At 43.9% G+C, this 16,339-nt stretch overlaps 1 protein-coding gene across 8 annotated transcripts in view; it reads left to right on the top strand.

Annotated features, from left to right (window-relative positions):
* Nucleotides 1–16,339, top strand: part of Rapgef2 (Rap guanine nucleotide exchange factor 2) — a 221,891-nt gene that overhangs the window by 196,753 nt on the left and 8,799 nt on the right. For 6 of the 8 annotated variants that reach the window (XM_055596549.1, XM_055596547.1, XM_055596546.1 and 3 more), the window contains 7 exons: nt 510–893; nt 4,481–4,692; nt 4,778–4,901; nt 5,457–5,480; nt 6,425–6,648; nt 8,515–8,715; nt 13,583–13,735. In XM_055596549.1, the coding sequence (XP_055452524.1) occupies nt 510–893; nt 4,481–4,692; nt 4,778–4,901; nt 5,457–5,480; nt 6,425–6,648; nt 8,515–8,715; nt 13,583–13,735 (1,322 nt within the window). The remainder of the gene's footprint in view (nt 1–509; nt 894–4,480; nt 4,693–4,777; nt 4,902–5,456; nt 5,481–6,424; nt 6,649–8,514; nt 8,716–13,582; nt 13,736–16,339) is intronic. The other 2 variants (XM_055596548.1, XM_055596551.1) reach the window with 2 other exon arrangements.

Here is a 16,339-nt window from a genome sequence, read left to right as displayed (position 1 = left end):
TAGAGGTCAGAACACAGCTTTGTGGACTTGGATCTCCGAGTTTGCATGATGTGGATCTTTGCTCACTGAGCCATCTTGCCAGACCAGCTGTTATTAAATAAATAAGGAGCCTTCATTTGAGCTAGTATAGACCCAGCAGTTGTCAGATTCCCTACTCACTGGGAAACTGAGTCACAACCTTTAATTGATCTTCATTTAATCTGGTCAACAGTTCTCTTCTGTCTCCTTTGGCAAACAGCCAACAGTGTTTCAATGGCAGGGTGGGGAAAAAGAACTACAGAACTGGCACAAGAGCACGTCCTGTGTTGGCTCAGCTCTGCTTACCTGCCGAGTGGGTGGCTGTGACCTGGCAAGGCTGTGAGCTGGCAACACGGACCTGGTAGCGGGAGCAGTATCTGGACTGCCCATTCTGGACAAAAGAACTGCTGCATCGTTCTCTTAGCTCTCTCCCACCCCCACCCCAGGCCCGCTGCTCGGCTGGACAGCTGATGAGTTTCTGTCCCTTCCAGGTACTACCTGAAGAACAACATGGAAACGGAAACGCTTTGCTCGGATGAAGATGCCCAGGAGCTGCTGCGGGAGAGCCAGATCTCGCTGCTTCAGCTCAGCACTGTGGAGGTGGCCACACAGCTCTCCATGAGGAACTTTGAGCTCTTCCGCAACATCGAGCCCACTGAATACATAGATGATCTCTTCAAGCTCAAATCAAAAACCAGCTGTGCCAACCTGAAGAAATTTGAGGAAGTCATTAACCAGGAAACCTTTTGGGTGGCTTCTGAAATCCTCCGGGAGACAAACCAGCTAAAGAGAATGAAGATCATTAAGCATTTCATCAAGATTGCGCTGCACTGTAGAGAATGCAAGAATTTCAACTCCATGTTTGCAATCATCAGGTAAGGGTGTCCGTCCTAGGTGAAGCTGACGTTACAGATTAAGAGAAAAATCTCAGTCTCAGGACACAATGTAATTACAGAAATATAATAGTTCATAATTGTCTGGTTTATGTATGCTGCTGGTATCTGTAGCCTCATGCACACTGAGGTATAACTGATTCAACAACCAGTTCTTTCTGATTCTAAATATTTTCCCCCTCCAGATGTTGGGGGTTGGTATTTCGCCACGCCCTCCTCTGTTTCTTATACCTCAGCTTAAACTTTCAAAACAGCTGGAGAGACGGTGCTGTGGGTGTGTGACATGCTCACGGTTCAAGCCTGCGGACCTGAGTTCGGATCCCCAGCATCCAAGCAGAAGCCGAGCACGGAGTGCTCTCGACACCAGCACTGGGGAGGCAGAGATGGGTGGATCCGGGGCTTACTAGGCAGGCAGGCAGGCTGGCAGAAATGGTGACCTCGGGATGTAACGAGAGAGACTGTCTCACGGCGTGGGGAGAGATAGAGGAGCACCTCCTGTATTGACTTCTGGTCTCCGTATGCATACAGCTACACACCTCACACACAACACCTGTGCATGCACCCATGCACCGAAAATCGGAACTAAAAGCTGGCTAAAAAATCTCTCATGGCTTGGAGACCAAAATCTGTGCCTACCGCTTACTTGCATATTCATTTATTCAGTCGTTTTTATTTACTCTGACTTCTGACAAGTTATTTGAATATCTGAATTCCAGTCACTTCCTGTGTAAAATAATAGTACCTGCTCCCCACCCCCAAATATCAACAGGTTTGAGGGATATAATGATGTGTCTGAAATTTCATCTGACAGCTCTATTGCAGAAACATATTCAAAGTTAACTTACTTCCCTTTTAAAAGTGCCTACAGTGGGGCTAGGAGAAAATGCAAATGGTGTTGAAAATAGTTGTTAGCCATTTTATCTGTCTGTCCTCTTCATACTCATGGCTAGTATAATTTTTGTGATGGGATATTTACCCAGTCTTTTTTTTTTTTTTTTTTAAGTACTTGTTAGGAGCCAAACAGTGTTCTGTGTAGATGTGAGGCTGTTGCAGAAGGAACTGTCACATTAAATTCTGAACAAACATGTATGTTAATCAAGATAGGACTCATTACAGTCAAAGTATTCTTACCACTGAGAAACAAGCTTGTCTTTTCCGGAAGTCTGTGTTTCAGGATTCAACTAAGTGTAAACATTTTCTGCATCCTGATAGTTGTGGAAGCATTTTCTCTACAGAAGTTGTGGTGCTTGAAAAAACTGTAAATGGTTGGTAGAGGTCAGGTGACTGGTGGATAAAGGTCGACTTTGTAGCCCCATTTGTTCAACTCTTGGTGTGCATCATGTGGTTGGGTGGTTGTCATGGAGACCGTTGACCAGTGCTGCAGAAGGCAATGTAGATTCTGGTTGGTGCATCTCATGATCTGTTGATCATGCTTCTCACATGTGATGGGTTTAGCCAGGATTCAAAAAGCTGCCATGGGTTAGACCAGTAGCAGACCACCAAACAGTGGCCATGACCTGTTTGGTGCTAGTTTGGGAAGTGCTTTTGGAGTTTTGTCTAGTTCCAGGCACTGAGCTGGTCATCATTAATCATCATATTCAATCCTTATCACTTCAGAATCTGATGAAGAAGTAGTTCATTGGTTATTGCAGAAAATAAGAGAGTTGACAGTTCAAAATAATGATCCTTTTGATTTTCTCCAGGCTGGTGAGCCACCCATTTATGGAGCTTTCTCAAACCTTCCCAATTTGATTCAAATGCCTCATGACTGGTCCACTCTGAGTTCCCTAGCAATATCTCGTATAAGGTCAGCCTTGATGGTGGCTCTCAGTTGGTCCTTGACAGCTTCTGATGTCCAGCCACTGTGCTCTTCATCTTTATGGCTGTGATCCCCTTTACGAAATGTGTTGAAACACCACTGCACTAGATGTTTTCACTATATGCATGTATGGTATACTAAATAAGTAAAATATTTGTTTTCAACCTTCCTAATGCTGTGACCCTTTAATAAGGCCATGGTGACTCCAATCATAAAATTATTTTGGTGCTACTTCATGACTTTAATTTTGCCACTGTTATGAATCATGATTATCTGATATGCAGAATTCCTGTGCCACACTTAAAGGAGTCATGACCCACAGATTGGGAACCACTGATATAAATGTCTTAAAAACAAAATTATATCGCATAACCACATTTTTTTAAGAATGTATTCCAAGCCAGGTGTACTGGTGTATGCTTTTAATCCCAGCACTCAGGGGGCCCAGAGGCAGATATCTCTGTGACTTCAAGGCCAGTCTGGTCTACAAAGAGAATTCAGGACAGCCAAGGCTACACAGAGAAACCCTATCTTCCAAATAAACAACTAAATAAGTGTTTTTCAGCATTACATGGTAAATTTTAGCAATGCAAAAAAATACAAATTTGGGGGGGAACACATGAACACAAAATATTTCCAAATGAACAGTACTTATCTTCTGTTTGTTTTGTTATCAGGGTGCTAGTCAGCTATTTGTTATTATAACAAAATACCTGAGATAGTTGTTTTATAAAGAAAATAAAAGTTCATTTGCCAGCTGTTTTGGAGGCTTACATCCACAGTTGTGTGGCTCTATTGAGCATGGGCTTGTGGTAAGGTGTAGATTATCACAGCAGAAGTAGTTGGTAGGATAAAGCTGCTTGTGACTGGAACATAAAAATAAGGAAGGATAGGGGAATCACCTTCCCCCAATTCCACAGGACCTCTCATTAGTCTCCCTCCCCCCTTTTTGGAGACAGGGTCTTACTTTGGAGATCAGTGGTCTCAAGTGTATGATCCTCCAGCCTCCCCAGTGCTAAGGATTATAGGCATTATCACATTCCCAGCTTAGTTTCTTCTCCTAAGTTGTTTTACAACCTCCGGGTATTAAATGCCCTGTGGACTAAGCCGCACAAGGATCCTTGAGGCCCAGTTCAGATCCATACTGTAGCAGAGAGTAAGCAGATCAAGAGAGCATACAGAAGGGCCAGCTGGCTGGGTGTGGTGGCGCATACCTTTAGTCCCCATGCTTCAGGAGGTAGAGGCCAGGCAGATCCCTGAGTGTGAGGCCATCCTGGTCAGTACAGCCAGCCAGGGCTACCAGCAAGACCCTGAGTCAAAAGAAAACAAACAAACAAAACAGAAGGGCCAGCTTGTAAGGGACCAGCTGCCAAACCTGGTCACCTGAGTTTAATCCCTGGACCCAGCTGTTAGAAGAGAAGACTTGGCTCCCAGAAGTCATCCTCTCCCCTTCATGTTCTTGCTGGGACAGCCCCGCCCCCCAACATACTCACATGAATGAACGAGTGAGTGAGTGAATGAATTTTAGAAATGTTAATTGAACATAAAATTAAGACATATAAAGGCAAATGCTATGGCCTTGACCTCGATTTTTGCTGCCTCTCAAGACCTAGACAGACTTTGTATGAACTTCTTGGCCCTTCTGGAAACTTCCATGCCTGTAAAGTTTATGAATAGAGGTGTTGCGTTGTGTGTCTCCCTTTGTTTCAGGGAAGGTCCTTTAATCGTATCCCACTTCTCTTCTCTCCAGCGGCCTAAACCTGGCACCGGTGGCAAGACTACGAACCACGTGGGAAAAACTCCCCAATAAATACGAAAAGCTATTCCAGGACCTCCAAGACCTGTTTGATCCTTCCCGAAACATGGCAAAGTACCGCAATGTCCTGAGTGGCCAGAACTTACAACCTCCTGTCATCCCCCTGTTCCCCGTCATCAAGAAGGACCTCACATTCCTTCATGAGGGTGAGCATGGGGGGGCTCTGTCTGCCCAGGTGAGAGCGTAGAACGAACACGATGTGACCTCTTGTTCCCCCTCTATTAATCTCAGGGAATGACTCAAAAGTCGATGGATTGGTCAACTTTGAGAAGCTGAGGATGATTGCAAAAGAAATCCGTCACGTCGGTCGAATGGCCTCCGTCAACATGGACCCTGCCCTTATGTTCAGGACCCGGTAAGGGAGTTGTTGGCCTTGGCGTGTGTGGGCTTAGGAAGGTTAGAGTGAGCCTGCCCCCAGGGAGGAAAAGCCGAATACTTGAATTCAGGGGTTACCTTAGGATGTGCGGACAGACTCACCTTCAGGCCTCTGTCTTTGGTGGTGTCTTTCGCACATCCAGGACACATGTGATAAAACTGTGCCGCCTATCCCTCAGACCGTTTGAAGTGAACGTTAGGTGCAAGAGCTTGCTTCTTGTTCTTTAGAACCCTGAGTTGCAGAGCTAGAGCTTGTAGTGTGTAGCACAAACTGGAACAGAGCTGTCCTAGTATCCGCACAGCGCGTTTCTCTGTTGCAGCAGGAAGCAGCAGTTCAGTGGAGGGAATGAGCAAATGGGAGGCAGCGGCGCTTTAACCACAGAGAGGTTTGCAGTGGATGTGTGTGAGGTGACTATGCAGTTAATGTTTGCGGGCTTCTAGAACTGCTTGTCCAGAAGTCTGGTCCTTTCTTTCTGAGCTTGTGACCTTTCTGTCTCTTTCTACACCCATGCTTCAATCTCCGTGGCTCTCACAGGAAGAAGAAGTGGCGGAGTCTGGGGTAAGTGGCACGGCGTTTGCACACTCAGTTCTTGCTCAGCCTGTTGCGCTGTTTTCTTACCTGCTCTGTCTCCTGACGCTTTGCTTTTTTCTTTTCCTTTTTTTTTTTCTTAACCCTCTCACTCTATCAGAATTTTAGATACAAACTGACTTCAGATTTAATCTGTTGGGGCATTGCTGAAGTCAGGTCCACAAGAGCTGTGAAATGATTGATATTTTTCTGGAAAATGACTGATAATTATTCTGGGAAAATGTAGACCATATTTCTTGGCTGTCAGAAAGATTGCCTTTTAATATAATGTGTTTTGAAATGAAAAAGCCAAGGAAGCGGGGAAGCAAAGCATGCTTTTAGAAGGAAGAAACTGTGCAACCGAAACACGATTGCACAGATGTAGAAGGGAATGTGGTGTTGTTTGCCACCCCCATGCCATAAAACCAAATTTTCTACAGCTCAACTAACTGTCGTTTTCATTCTATACAAATCAGCCCCCTTTGAAAAATAATTCTTAACAATTCATGTACTAGTTTCCATACATATGTTTATGTTTGCATGACCGTTGTATTAACAGATTTACTGTTTAAAAACTCACTGCGTTCAACCCACAGAGTAACAGCACAAATTGTGAACAGTACAGCTGAGTTTAATTAAATCCGTATAAGATACCCCATTAAGAAAACCAAATTTCATTATGTAAGTTGTCACTGTGATTGCTCAGTATCCTTGCACAAGCTTTTATATGCAATATGTTTTCTGGCTTCTGTGAGAGAACGGACTTTGAGTGCTCTGTGAGATGAAAAGTAGAATTTACTGGTAGGAACAGAACATATGCCAAACGTATTTGTGTATATGTATGAAGCATAGGGTCTTTACACAAGACTGGCAGTTCCGGCAGATGAGCCTAAACCTTTCTCCAGAGAGTTGCATTCCTGTTTCTCGTCTTCCAGGTCGCTGAGTCAGGGCAGTGCCAATGCCACAGTGCTGGATGTTGCTCAGACAGGCGGGCATAAGAAGAGGGTGCGCCGAAGTTCCTTCCTCAATGCCAAAAAGCTATATGAAGATGCCCAGATGGCTAGGAAAGTGAAGCAGTACCTGTCCAACCTGGAGCTGGAGATGGATGAGGAGAGCCTGCAGACACTGTCGCTGCAGTGTGAGCCAGCAACCAGCACATGTGAGTGCCTCCCAGAGCTGCCACACACTGTCCCAGCTGTGACGCCGGAGCACTGAAGGGGGCTTCGAGCATAGAGGCACACACCGTCCTTATGCTCGACCTAGCTTAGTGTCCAGTTTCGTTAGGGCTGTAAACAGACTCTGGCTCACACCCCCTTTCTTCGGCCTCATCTGATTGAGCCAGCACCACAAGCAAGGGACAGAGAGGTGATTGTGGCTCCAGTGGGCATGCCTTTTTCTCACAGAAGAACTCTCAAATGTGTAACCTGGTTAGGGATTATTGGGGCAGAGGAGTGCAGAACTAAGTGGTGTACCTGCTACTGGGTCCTCCTCAGCCCAGACAGCATCGGTACCTGCTGACTAACCCAGTGATAACACTGCACACTACAGCGCATCTCAGCGTGATCTGCAGGTTCCCAGCCTTGAAATAACGAGTTAGGCCAGATAAGGTGGCACACGTCTGTAGCTCCGGCTGCAGAGGGGGCTGAGGTTGGAGGATCCCAGGGTTTCAGTTGCCAGCCTGGACAACATGGTGACACATGACTGTTAAAAGGAAGGAGAGGAGGACCTCCTCTATCATTGGACTTGGGGAGGGGCGTGCGTGAAGAAGGAGGTGGCATCGGGCTTATGGGGGCATACAAAGTGAATAAAGTGTAATTAATAAAAAATTTAAAAAAAAAAAAACGAAAAATGAAAATGTGGTCAGTCTCTACGTGGAGAACTTGCCTCTGTTTCTATATTATAAGATTAAAGCATTTTGCATTTAGGATACTTTGGGAACTTCTGTGGGCAAATCTGAATTATATTTTCTTGAAAATTTAAATGTGACATAGATAACTTGAGAAGATCACCTGATTCAGCTTACCAAGTGCATGGCTTAGTGTCTAAGAGCATTCACTGTTCTTGTAGGGGACCCCAGTACAGTTCCCAGCACACACAGTGGCTCATAGCCATCAAAAACTCAAGTTCTAGGGGATCCAGTGCTCCTTTCTGGCCTCTGCAGGTACTAGGCACACACTCAGTGCAAGCTGTACCCTCGACTTATGAAGGTCCCACGTGTCATGACTAAAAGCTAGTTTAGGTGGGCAGCTTGAGTTTCTCACCCTTGGTCTCTGAGCATGTGGTGTCAGCCAGTTCTGCCCATGACACGTCCAGCATGGTGTATTCTGGAAAGTACCTTCCATCTTGCAATTCCTAAGCAGCATTGACCACCATTGGCTCAAAGATACTGCTGCATCCTTGGAGGATTTTATATTAAGTAGATTACAGTTAGTAGCACTCACCATCTCAGGTGTGCCAAAGAGTTTCAGGTGCCATGTTAAAACAATTCTTGGTTTTTCCCATTTCGGTTTTATCATGTATGGCTTGTTTGTTTGTTTAACATGTATTGCTTTACAAAATGCGGGTGGTTGGCACCACATTTGTTTTGCTGTACCTATGGAGGTTTGAGGCCAACTTGTGGGAGATGGTTCCCTTTTCCCAAATAAGTTCTGGCGATGAGCTCCCATGGTCAGGCTAGGCAGCAACATCCCCTACCTGCTGAGCCAACTTTCCAGCCATGTGTTTGTGTTTCTAACATTCACATGGCATTGGACTGTCCTCATTGTTTATTTTTATAAATAAACAATTAAGCTGCTAGGCTTAATTCTCTTTGAGACCACTTGTTCATAAGGCACATAAATAAATACCCTTGTCCTGCAACACCCCTAATCTTGAGTAGCTAGGGTGTCCCCTCTCCTGCCCTCAGTGTGGCCGTGGGGTGGGAGCACATGCTGGTGACCTAGCAGCACAGGCTCTGCGGTCCAGAACTTGGCTCTATATTACACTGACATCCCTATGCTCTGTTTTCACCCCAAACAATGACCAGTGCCCAAGAACCCCGGAGACAAGAAGCCTGTCAAGTCTGAGACCTCCCCGGTGGCTCCACGTGCAGGGCCACAGCAGAAAGCGCAGCCTCAGCAGCCACTGACACAGCCACCACCTAAGGTCAACCAGGGACTGCAGGTGCCCGCCGTGTCCCTCTACCCCTCACGAAAGAAGGTGCCAGTGAAGGATCTGCCACCTTTTGGTAAGTTTCCAAGCATCCTGTACAGGTGATATTTGCTGACAACTTCCTCAGGTTGTCTTGGCGTACTTTTTAAATAAAAACTCTTTTATTTGCAGTTCTTATATCTCTTTCTCCCTACTCTATCCCTTCCAACACCCCAACACCAGGTAAGAGCGAGAAAGGGTTAGTGGGAGAGGGGGCGCAATTCTCTTAGCTGCTTCCTGCTGGTTAGGGTTGTTGGGTTCATTGGATCCAGTCCTCGTTTCAGGAGATCTCCAACTTCTTGTCTCACTGTGACAACAGCACCCAGGAGCTGCAGGGGGGAAGCAGCAGTAGCCTTGTTTTTTCTCGGAGGTCCCCAACACTCTCTGGGCTCTGGCATTGATTCTCTTTCCAGAGTCCTCAAGATTTAAACTATCTGAAGCTGGCAAAGAAGCTCCTCTTAGAGCCAGCATGAGGTACATTGTTTACTGCTCTGAACCATCTGAATCAGTCCCATATCCCACACCTGGGATTTAACAAAGACATGTTTATATCCACAACAAAGTTGGGAAATAATGTTTATCCTGGATAACATGGCCTAAGGCATTTTATTTCTCTGTGACCATCTTCTAATAAGACAAATATTTAGCACGTTATGCTTCATGGCTATTTTTATAAACAGTGTTTCCTTCTTTCTTAGCATCTATTAATTGTACAGTGGGTTTCACTGTAACACTTGTCATAAATGTATATGTATTAATACGCTGTGATCTTAGTCACCTCTGTCACCCTCTTCTCTCCCATGTTCTTTCCCATTATCCTCTCCCAACAGTCCCGGTTCTACTTTAATGTCTTCTCGTCCTCAACAAGAGTGCATAGTTGTGTTTCTAAGTGGGAAGTATTTCAATTAATGTGGTCTCTCCCACCATCCACTTTTCTACACATGACCTGATTTCCTTCTTTTGTGTGGCTGAATAGTATTCCACTAAGTGTATGTCCATATGTTCTTTATTCCTGTGTTGATAGTGTCTGGACAGGGTCCATATCTTTGCTGTTTTGAAGTGTGCAGTGGTAAATGTGGGTGGCACGTGTATGGATGGGTCAGATGCTGGTGCTTGTTTAGTTTTAGAGGACCTTCCATACTGACTTGATAGAGGCTGCTGCTAAGTGTATAAGGGATTCTCCTCCACACCCATCCTCACTAGCACTTGTTTTCTTGATGTTGGTCATTCTGACTAGGGTGAGATGGAATTTCAGTGTACTTTTGACCTGTGTTTCCTTTATGGATAGGGATATTGAATGTTTGTCATGTACTTATTGGCCATTTGCATTTCTTTGGAGAATTATCTGTTCAATTCATTTTTTATTAAATTTATTTTATTTTATTAATTACACTTTATTCACTTTGTATTCCCCCATAAGTCCCTCCCTCCTCCCCTCCCAATCCCACCCTCCCTCTCCCTTCTTCACGCATGCCCCTCCCCAAGTCCACTGCTAGGGGAGGTCCTCCTCTCCTTCCTTCAGATCTTAGTCTATCAGATCTCATCAGGAGTGGCTGCATTGTCATCTTCTGTGGCCTGGTAAGGTTGCTCCCCCCTCAGGGCAAGGTGATCAAAGAGCAGACCAATCAGATTATGTCAGAGGCAGTCCCTCTTCCCATTACTATGTAACCCACTTGGACACTGAACTGCCATGGGCTACATCTGTGCAGGGGTTCTAGGTTATCTCCGTACATGGTACTTGGTTGGAGTATGAGTCTCTGGGAAGACCACTGTCTTCAAATTTTGTTGCTCTCCTTGTAGAGTTCCTGTCCTCTCCAGATCTTACAATTTCCCACTTCGTACATAAGATTCCATGCACACTGCCCAACAGTTGGCCATAATTCTCAGCATCTGCTTTGATAGTCTGCAAGGCAGAGCCTTTCAGAGGCCCTCTGTGGCAGGTTCCTAGCTTGTTTCCTGTTTTCTTCTTCTTCTGATGTCCTTCCTCTTTGCCATTCGGGATGGGGATTGAGCATTTTAGTCAGGGTCCTCTCTCTTGATTAGTTTCTTTAGATGTACAGATTTACTCTGTGCGTCTTTCTGCTTCTGGGACAGCTCACTTAGGATGATCCTTTCCAGGTCCCACCATTTACCTGCAAATTTCATGATTTCCTTATTTTTCATTGCTGAGTAATACTCCATTGTATAGATGTACCACATTTTCTGCATCATTCTTCAGTTGAGGGGCATCTGGACTGTTTTCAGCTTCTGGCTATTACAAATAAAGCTGCTACAAACATGGTTGAGCAAATGTCCTTATTGTGTACTTGTCAATTCATTTTTTAATTGAACTTTTGTAGTGTTTATTTTTCTTGGGCCCTTTATATACTCTGAATATTACTCCCTGTTGGGTGACTAGTTTGAACAAAACAGCCTTCCATTTTGTAGATACATCTTATTTAATCATTACGTCATATGTCATGGCAGCATAAGGGGTGACACACAGGAGACTTTGTACTCTTACTGATTTAAGCTTTAACAAATACAAAAGTTTGGCCTCATTAACATACATCCTTTAAACAAATTTTGCTATGTGATCAATAAACTACAGAAGTTTAGGCAAAATATCTAAGTTAAATTATTTGTCTGAAGTGATTTTTTTTTCTATTTTTGGGGCTAGAGAATCAAACCAAGGTACATGCCAGGCATGAAGGAGGATTGATGACTAATTCTATAACTGAGGGGACAAAGGATGCAGCTGACATCTGAGCAGTAAGGAAATCTGGGATCTTATTCCCAAGAGCAGTACCCCTCTCTCCGGTTCTCTGCTAACTACACAACAAAATGACTTTCCGTACAACCGTTCTTCATTCTGAGTCAATGTAGAAGAAAACAATTAGAACGGAATTTTTAAAGATTCCTGTAGAGTTGTATTTGGAAATTTGTTCCCATTTCATGAGTTCAGAGGAGTCAGTGTGCCCCTCCTGTGCTCTCTCCTCCTGATGTGTGACTTTGTCATTTATTGGGTTTGTTGGGAAAATGAGACTCTTTACTTGACATATTTTCCCTTTCAAACTCTTGTGTTCGTATTAGGACAAACAAGATGAATTACAAATTTTTTCTATTACCTGTATTCTCAATCTATACATGTTCCTCAATCCTCTGCTGTGTGATTCTGTCTTCTCTTCTGTGCTGAACTTTGCATATGGAATACTGTCGTTCTCTTTATCTAGAAATACCCCATTAGCTATATTTAACGTGAGGTAGGCGCTCCTGAATATAAAGCTGTCTCCCATTTTCTCAAAGAGAATGTCTCTCAAAATATCTTCTGGGTTCATTTGAATTTATAAGCTTTTTAATGTGGATGAGATGTCACTTGTCATCCTAAGATATTAAGGTCAATGTATTATAAAGCATTATAAAATAATTATTTAAGGATATTAAGAGGTTTTTTTTTCCCCATTCTATTTCATGAAATGTTTTGTTCTAAACATTTCCAGCATCTTGTTAGCTTAGTAAGAGCCATCAGCTGTGAGGTGTGGTTATACACTCCTGTAACCCCAGCATTCAGGAGCACTCAGTTCGTGGCCTATCCGAGCTCCATAAGTTCAATGCCTGCTAGAGATCCTTAGTGAAGCGCTGTTTCAAACATTAAATAGATTATCACTAGAACCGTTTTGAAAGGCCAAATGTGGCTGCTATGGTGTAGCATCTTTATTCGTCTACAGCCACGGAAAGATAATGGAAGTCTTTTGGAAACTGTGTATGACACTGGCCAAGGAAATAGTTTTCTATCAAAACTGTTCATTCTTAGGTCAGTGAGATGGCTCAGTGTGTAAGAGGGTCAGAAGTTCTAGGCCTTCCTCAGCTACATAGAGAGTTCTGGGCTGGCTTGAGATATGTGAGAACCTGTTTCAAAACAAGTAAAAAATAAAAGAAAATATCATCAAACCCTTAATATAGAAGATGCATTGAAGGGTTGAGTTTTGTTGACTCCTCCTTAATGGGTCTGTGACCATTAAAATCAGTCCTGACAGAAGATAATTTCAGGCTATTATGACTTTCCAGAAATGTCTTGGTTGTTCAAAAGCAGCCTGAAAATAATGAATCTATAAAGCATTTTAATGTGACGTCCTCATTTCACTGCATTGGTATGGGCGATTCTGTTTCCTCCATCTTCCTTCTGAACTCCTATACTGCCGCAGGCTCCATCTACCCCTTCAGAAACCCCTTGTGGGCTTCTGGAGTGCAGCACAGAAGACAAGCTGTCTCCTGCCTTCTTCTCCCTCTCCTTATTTGATCAAATATTAATGACATGGCATTCCTCAGAGCCCTTTAACTCAAATTTTTTGTTTAGCTCCTGTTAACTCTTGACCCTTTACTTTGTTCCCACCCCAACCCCCACCAATTACTTCTTCCTCGGAGCTGACAAATATACCAGAATGTCTTGTTCCTAACACAAACTTGAGTCTCAACTAGAATTAAAATGGGATGTGCTGTCTTCATCCTTAGTTCAAGTGCTGTCTGGTTCTTTGGCTTTCCCCCTCACTCTTGCTTATCAAATCATAGCTGGATAAATATGGTGACTGGAGTTCATAATCTGAGTAACATATCAAAAACAGTCTGTTTTGAGTATTCCGATAATGAGTCAGAAACTAAGCTACACATATCCCATGCCTGGCTCCATACACCAGAAGAGCATATGAAACCTTGAGATGGTAAATAGATTGGAACTGGCAGTACTGAACGTTGACATTACAGAAGGCTTCTAATATTTAATAATATCCTTTCAGTCTTTTTTTACTTGGTCTGCTTGTTTGTTTGAAGGCCTGTGCATGCTAGGCAAGTGCTCTACCACTGAGCCACACCCTCAGCTCCTTCCCATCTCTAAAATGGGTGCCTGAATTACTGTCTTGTTTCTGTAGGCATAAACTCTCCACAAGCTTTAAAGAAAATCCTGTCCTTGTCTGAAGAAGGGAGTTTGGAGCGTCACAGGAAACAAACAGATGACACACTATCAAATGCATCTCTGCAGCTGTCATCACCCCCCACCTCGCCTCAGAGCTCTCCCAGGAAAGGTAGGGCTCAGTGACCCTGCCCTTCTCAGGCCCATACAGTTGGGTGATTCCAGAGCAGTTCACTGTAGAAGCTTTAATACTGTATGCAAATGATCTAATGTGATGTGACAGTGATTGAAAGAATGCTGGTATTTTTAAAATTATGGTCCCCTTAACCAGCTATCAAAGACAGACTCTACAAGTAGTGTGCTAATAAGACACCACAGAACAGTGCAGACAGATTATCCATTTCCTGCTACAGCCAAACCCAAGAAATCAGATAGAGGATAGGATTCACACTAGAAGAAATGCTTATTTTGTCTTTCTGAGCTTGGGTTTTCTCACCAAGTATCATATTTTCTCATTTCAGCCCTTTCATGATAGTTCTTTTAGATATAGACAGCACTTACTTGGTAACTACTGGAAACATTTTGCTTTGTGGGTGGGGAGCGTGTTGTGTTTTTGATAAGCTCTTGCTGTGAGCCCTGCCTGGTCTGAAACTGACCAGGTGGACCTGGCTGGCCTCAGACTTGCAGCAGTCTGTCTCCCGAGTTCTGGATCAACAGTCATGTACCACCACCGCTGGCAAACTTTTGAAAGATTTTTTTTGTTATTATTACCTTTTTTATTCTTTTCCCTTACATTGCACTCTGACCACAGTTTTCCCAGCCTTCCCCTCCCCCATCCCATGTACCCCCTTTTTTTTTTTTTTTACTAAAGTGTAAAGAGAATTATTTTTGTATTAAAATTTGTTCTAATTAAATTGACATACCACAGTAATGTAGAGGAGGCCTTGAAAATGTGAAAACTTGATGTTCCTTATTTTTTCATTTATGCTAATGTGGGTCTTGATTGCCTTTCTTGTTTTCAAGAGACTACATCTATCCTTAGGCTGATATTTTCTCAGATTAAAATAGCTGATAATTTCTTTCTGCAGCTCCTCATGCTGCTCCCTCCCCTGGCCTTTCAGATGAGTGTGTGTCAACCTGTGGTAAAGGAGATTGTTTTCCTGAAAGGAGCTAAGAATGTAGGACAGAGCTGCCTACCATAACCCTCCAGCCCAGTGTATCTCTGCGAGGTGGCTCTAGGCCTCACTGAGGGCACACAGGAGTGCTTTTCATTCCTCATGCTAGGTGGAAGTGGAAGATAGCTGAGGTCTGCTGGGTCCTGGCAGTTGGAATTGAAAACAGGGGCAAACTTAGCAGTGCCCTGGGAGCTGTAGGGTGGGTGTGGCTGTTAGAACCAAACCTGGTGGGAAAGCTGTTGGCTCACGAGCTGAGAAAATGGAAGAATCCTCCCAAGCACCAAGCTTTGAGAAGACTCTTTGAGGAGGAATTTAACCTTGTCTGTTGGAACTTAGAGTGTGCCTTATAAAGACATACTGTAAATGACCGTGCCAGATCTCATCAAGACCTGTGTAGCCTTTAGAATATAAATCAGGGCTCCATGTGGACGGAAAGGACAAAATCTGTCATTCAGATGCTCAGGTTTTGCTGTTGTTGTATTTGTTTTCTAAGTGGCATTGAAAAAAATTATATTATGATAGGTGGGGTAGTACAGGCCCCTAATCCCAACACTGAGGCAGCTGCAACAGGAAGATTGGAGGAGGCCAACCTGGGCTGTCTAAGGAGACTCCAGTCCTAAAAGAGGAGACGTTTACATTGTGTGGGATTATCGCTGTTTACCAGCCTTAGTATTATTATGGAAAATTAAAAATGGAGCGCTGAGAAAGTGTTCATTAAAAACATAAAAATGTCACTTGCAAGCTCCTTCTCTCCCTGAACCTTATGACTTTCAAAATTGCTTTCAGGAACAGCTCAGAGTTGAGTCCTTTCAGCACAGGAAATGAACATCTATTGAGCCACTTACCAGTGCTGGGCTGGGGAAATGCACCCTGCATCCCTCAAAACAGCTATCTTGTAGGTCAGCCAAGAATACATTATTAATGTTGAAAAAAATGAAGGAAATCCAAAAATATCTTAATCAGGTTAAGAATGTGTGGCTACTTCCTGTTGAACTTTCGTGCCGTCCTCTAAAAGTTAAAATGTCAGTTGAAAACAAGACACTCAAGGCCAGGTGGTGATGGAGCACGCCTTTAGTCCTAGCACATGGCAGGCAGAGGTGCTAGGACAGGCAGGACTATACAGAGAAAGCCTGTCTCAAAAACCAAAAAAAGAAAATGAGAAGATACTCAAAGCAGGTATAGTGGCACACAACTTTAATTCCAGCAGAGGCAGGTAGATTTCTGAGGTCCAGGCCAGCCTGGCCTTCCAGCCGAGTTCTAGGACAGCCCAGGCAACACAGAGAAACCCTGTCTTGAAAAACAAACAAGCAAAACTGACGGCAGTTTGAGGGTCGGATCCACACTTCTGAGACTGATCCGTTCTCCCTGATGGAATTTAGTTTGGGGAGGTTTTAGAGAGCAGTCTTGTCTGTCTTGTCTTACGCTACTGGGAATGGAACTGGTGCCCCAGGCATGCTGGCCAGGTGCCCTGTCTTCTTTTGTTTTTGAGTTTCTTTTTTTTTTTTTAATTTTTTATTTAACTTTTATTAATTACATTTTATTCCTTTTGTATCCCCCCATAAGCCCCTCCCTCCTCCCCTCCTGGTCCCACCCCCCCCCCC

The sequence above is a fragment of the Psammomys obesus genome, unplaced genomic scaffold (genome assembly GCF_907164565.1).
Source record: "Psammomys obesus unplaced genomic scaffold, mPsaObe1.curated_primary_1811, whole genome shotgun sequence".
Lineage (NCBI taxonomy): Eukaryota > Metazoa > Chordata > Mammalia > Rodentia > Muridae > Psammomys > Psammomys obesus.
The sequence above is the reverse complement of the archived record's forward strand: the minus strand, read 5'-3'. Positions and strand labels throughout refer to the sequence as shown.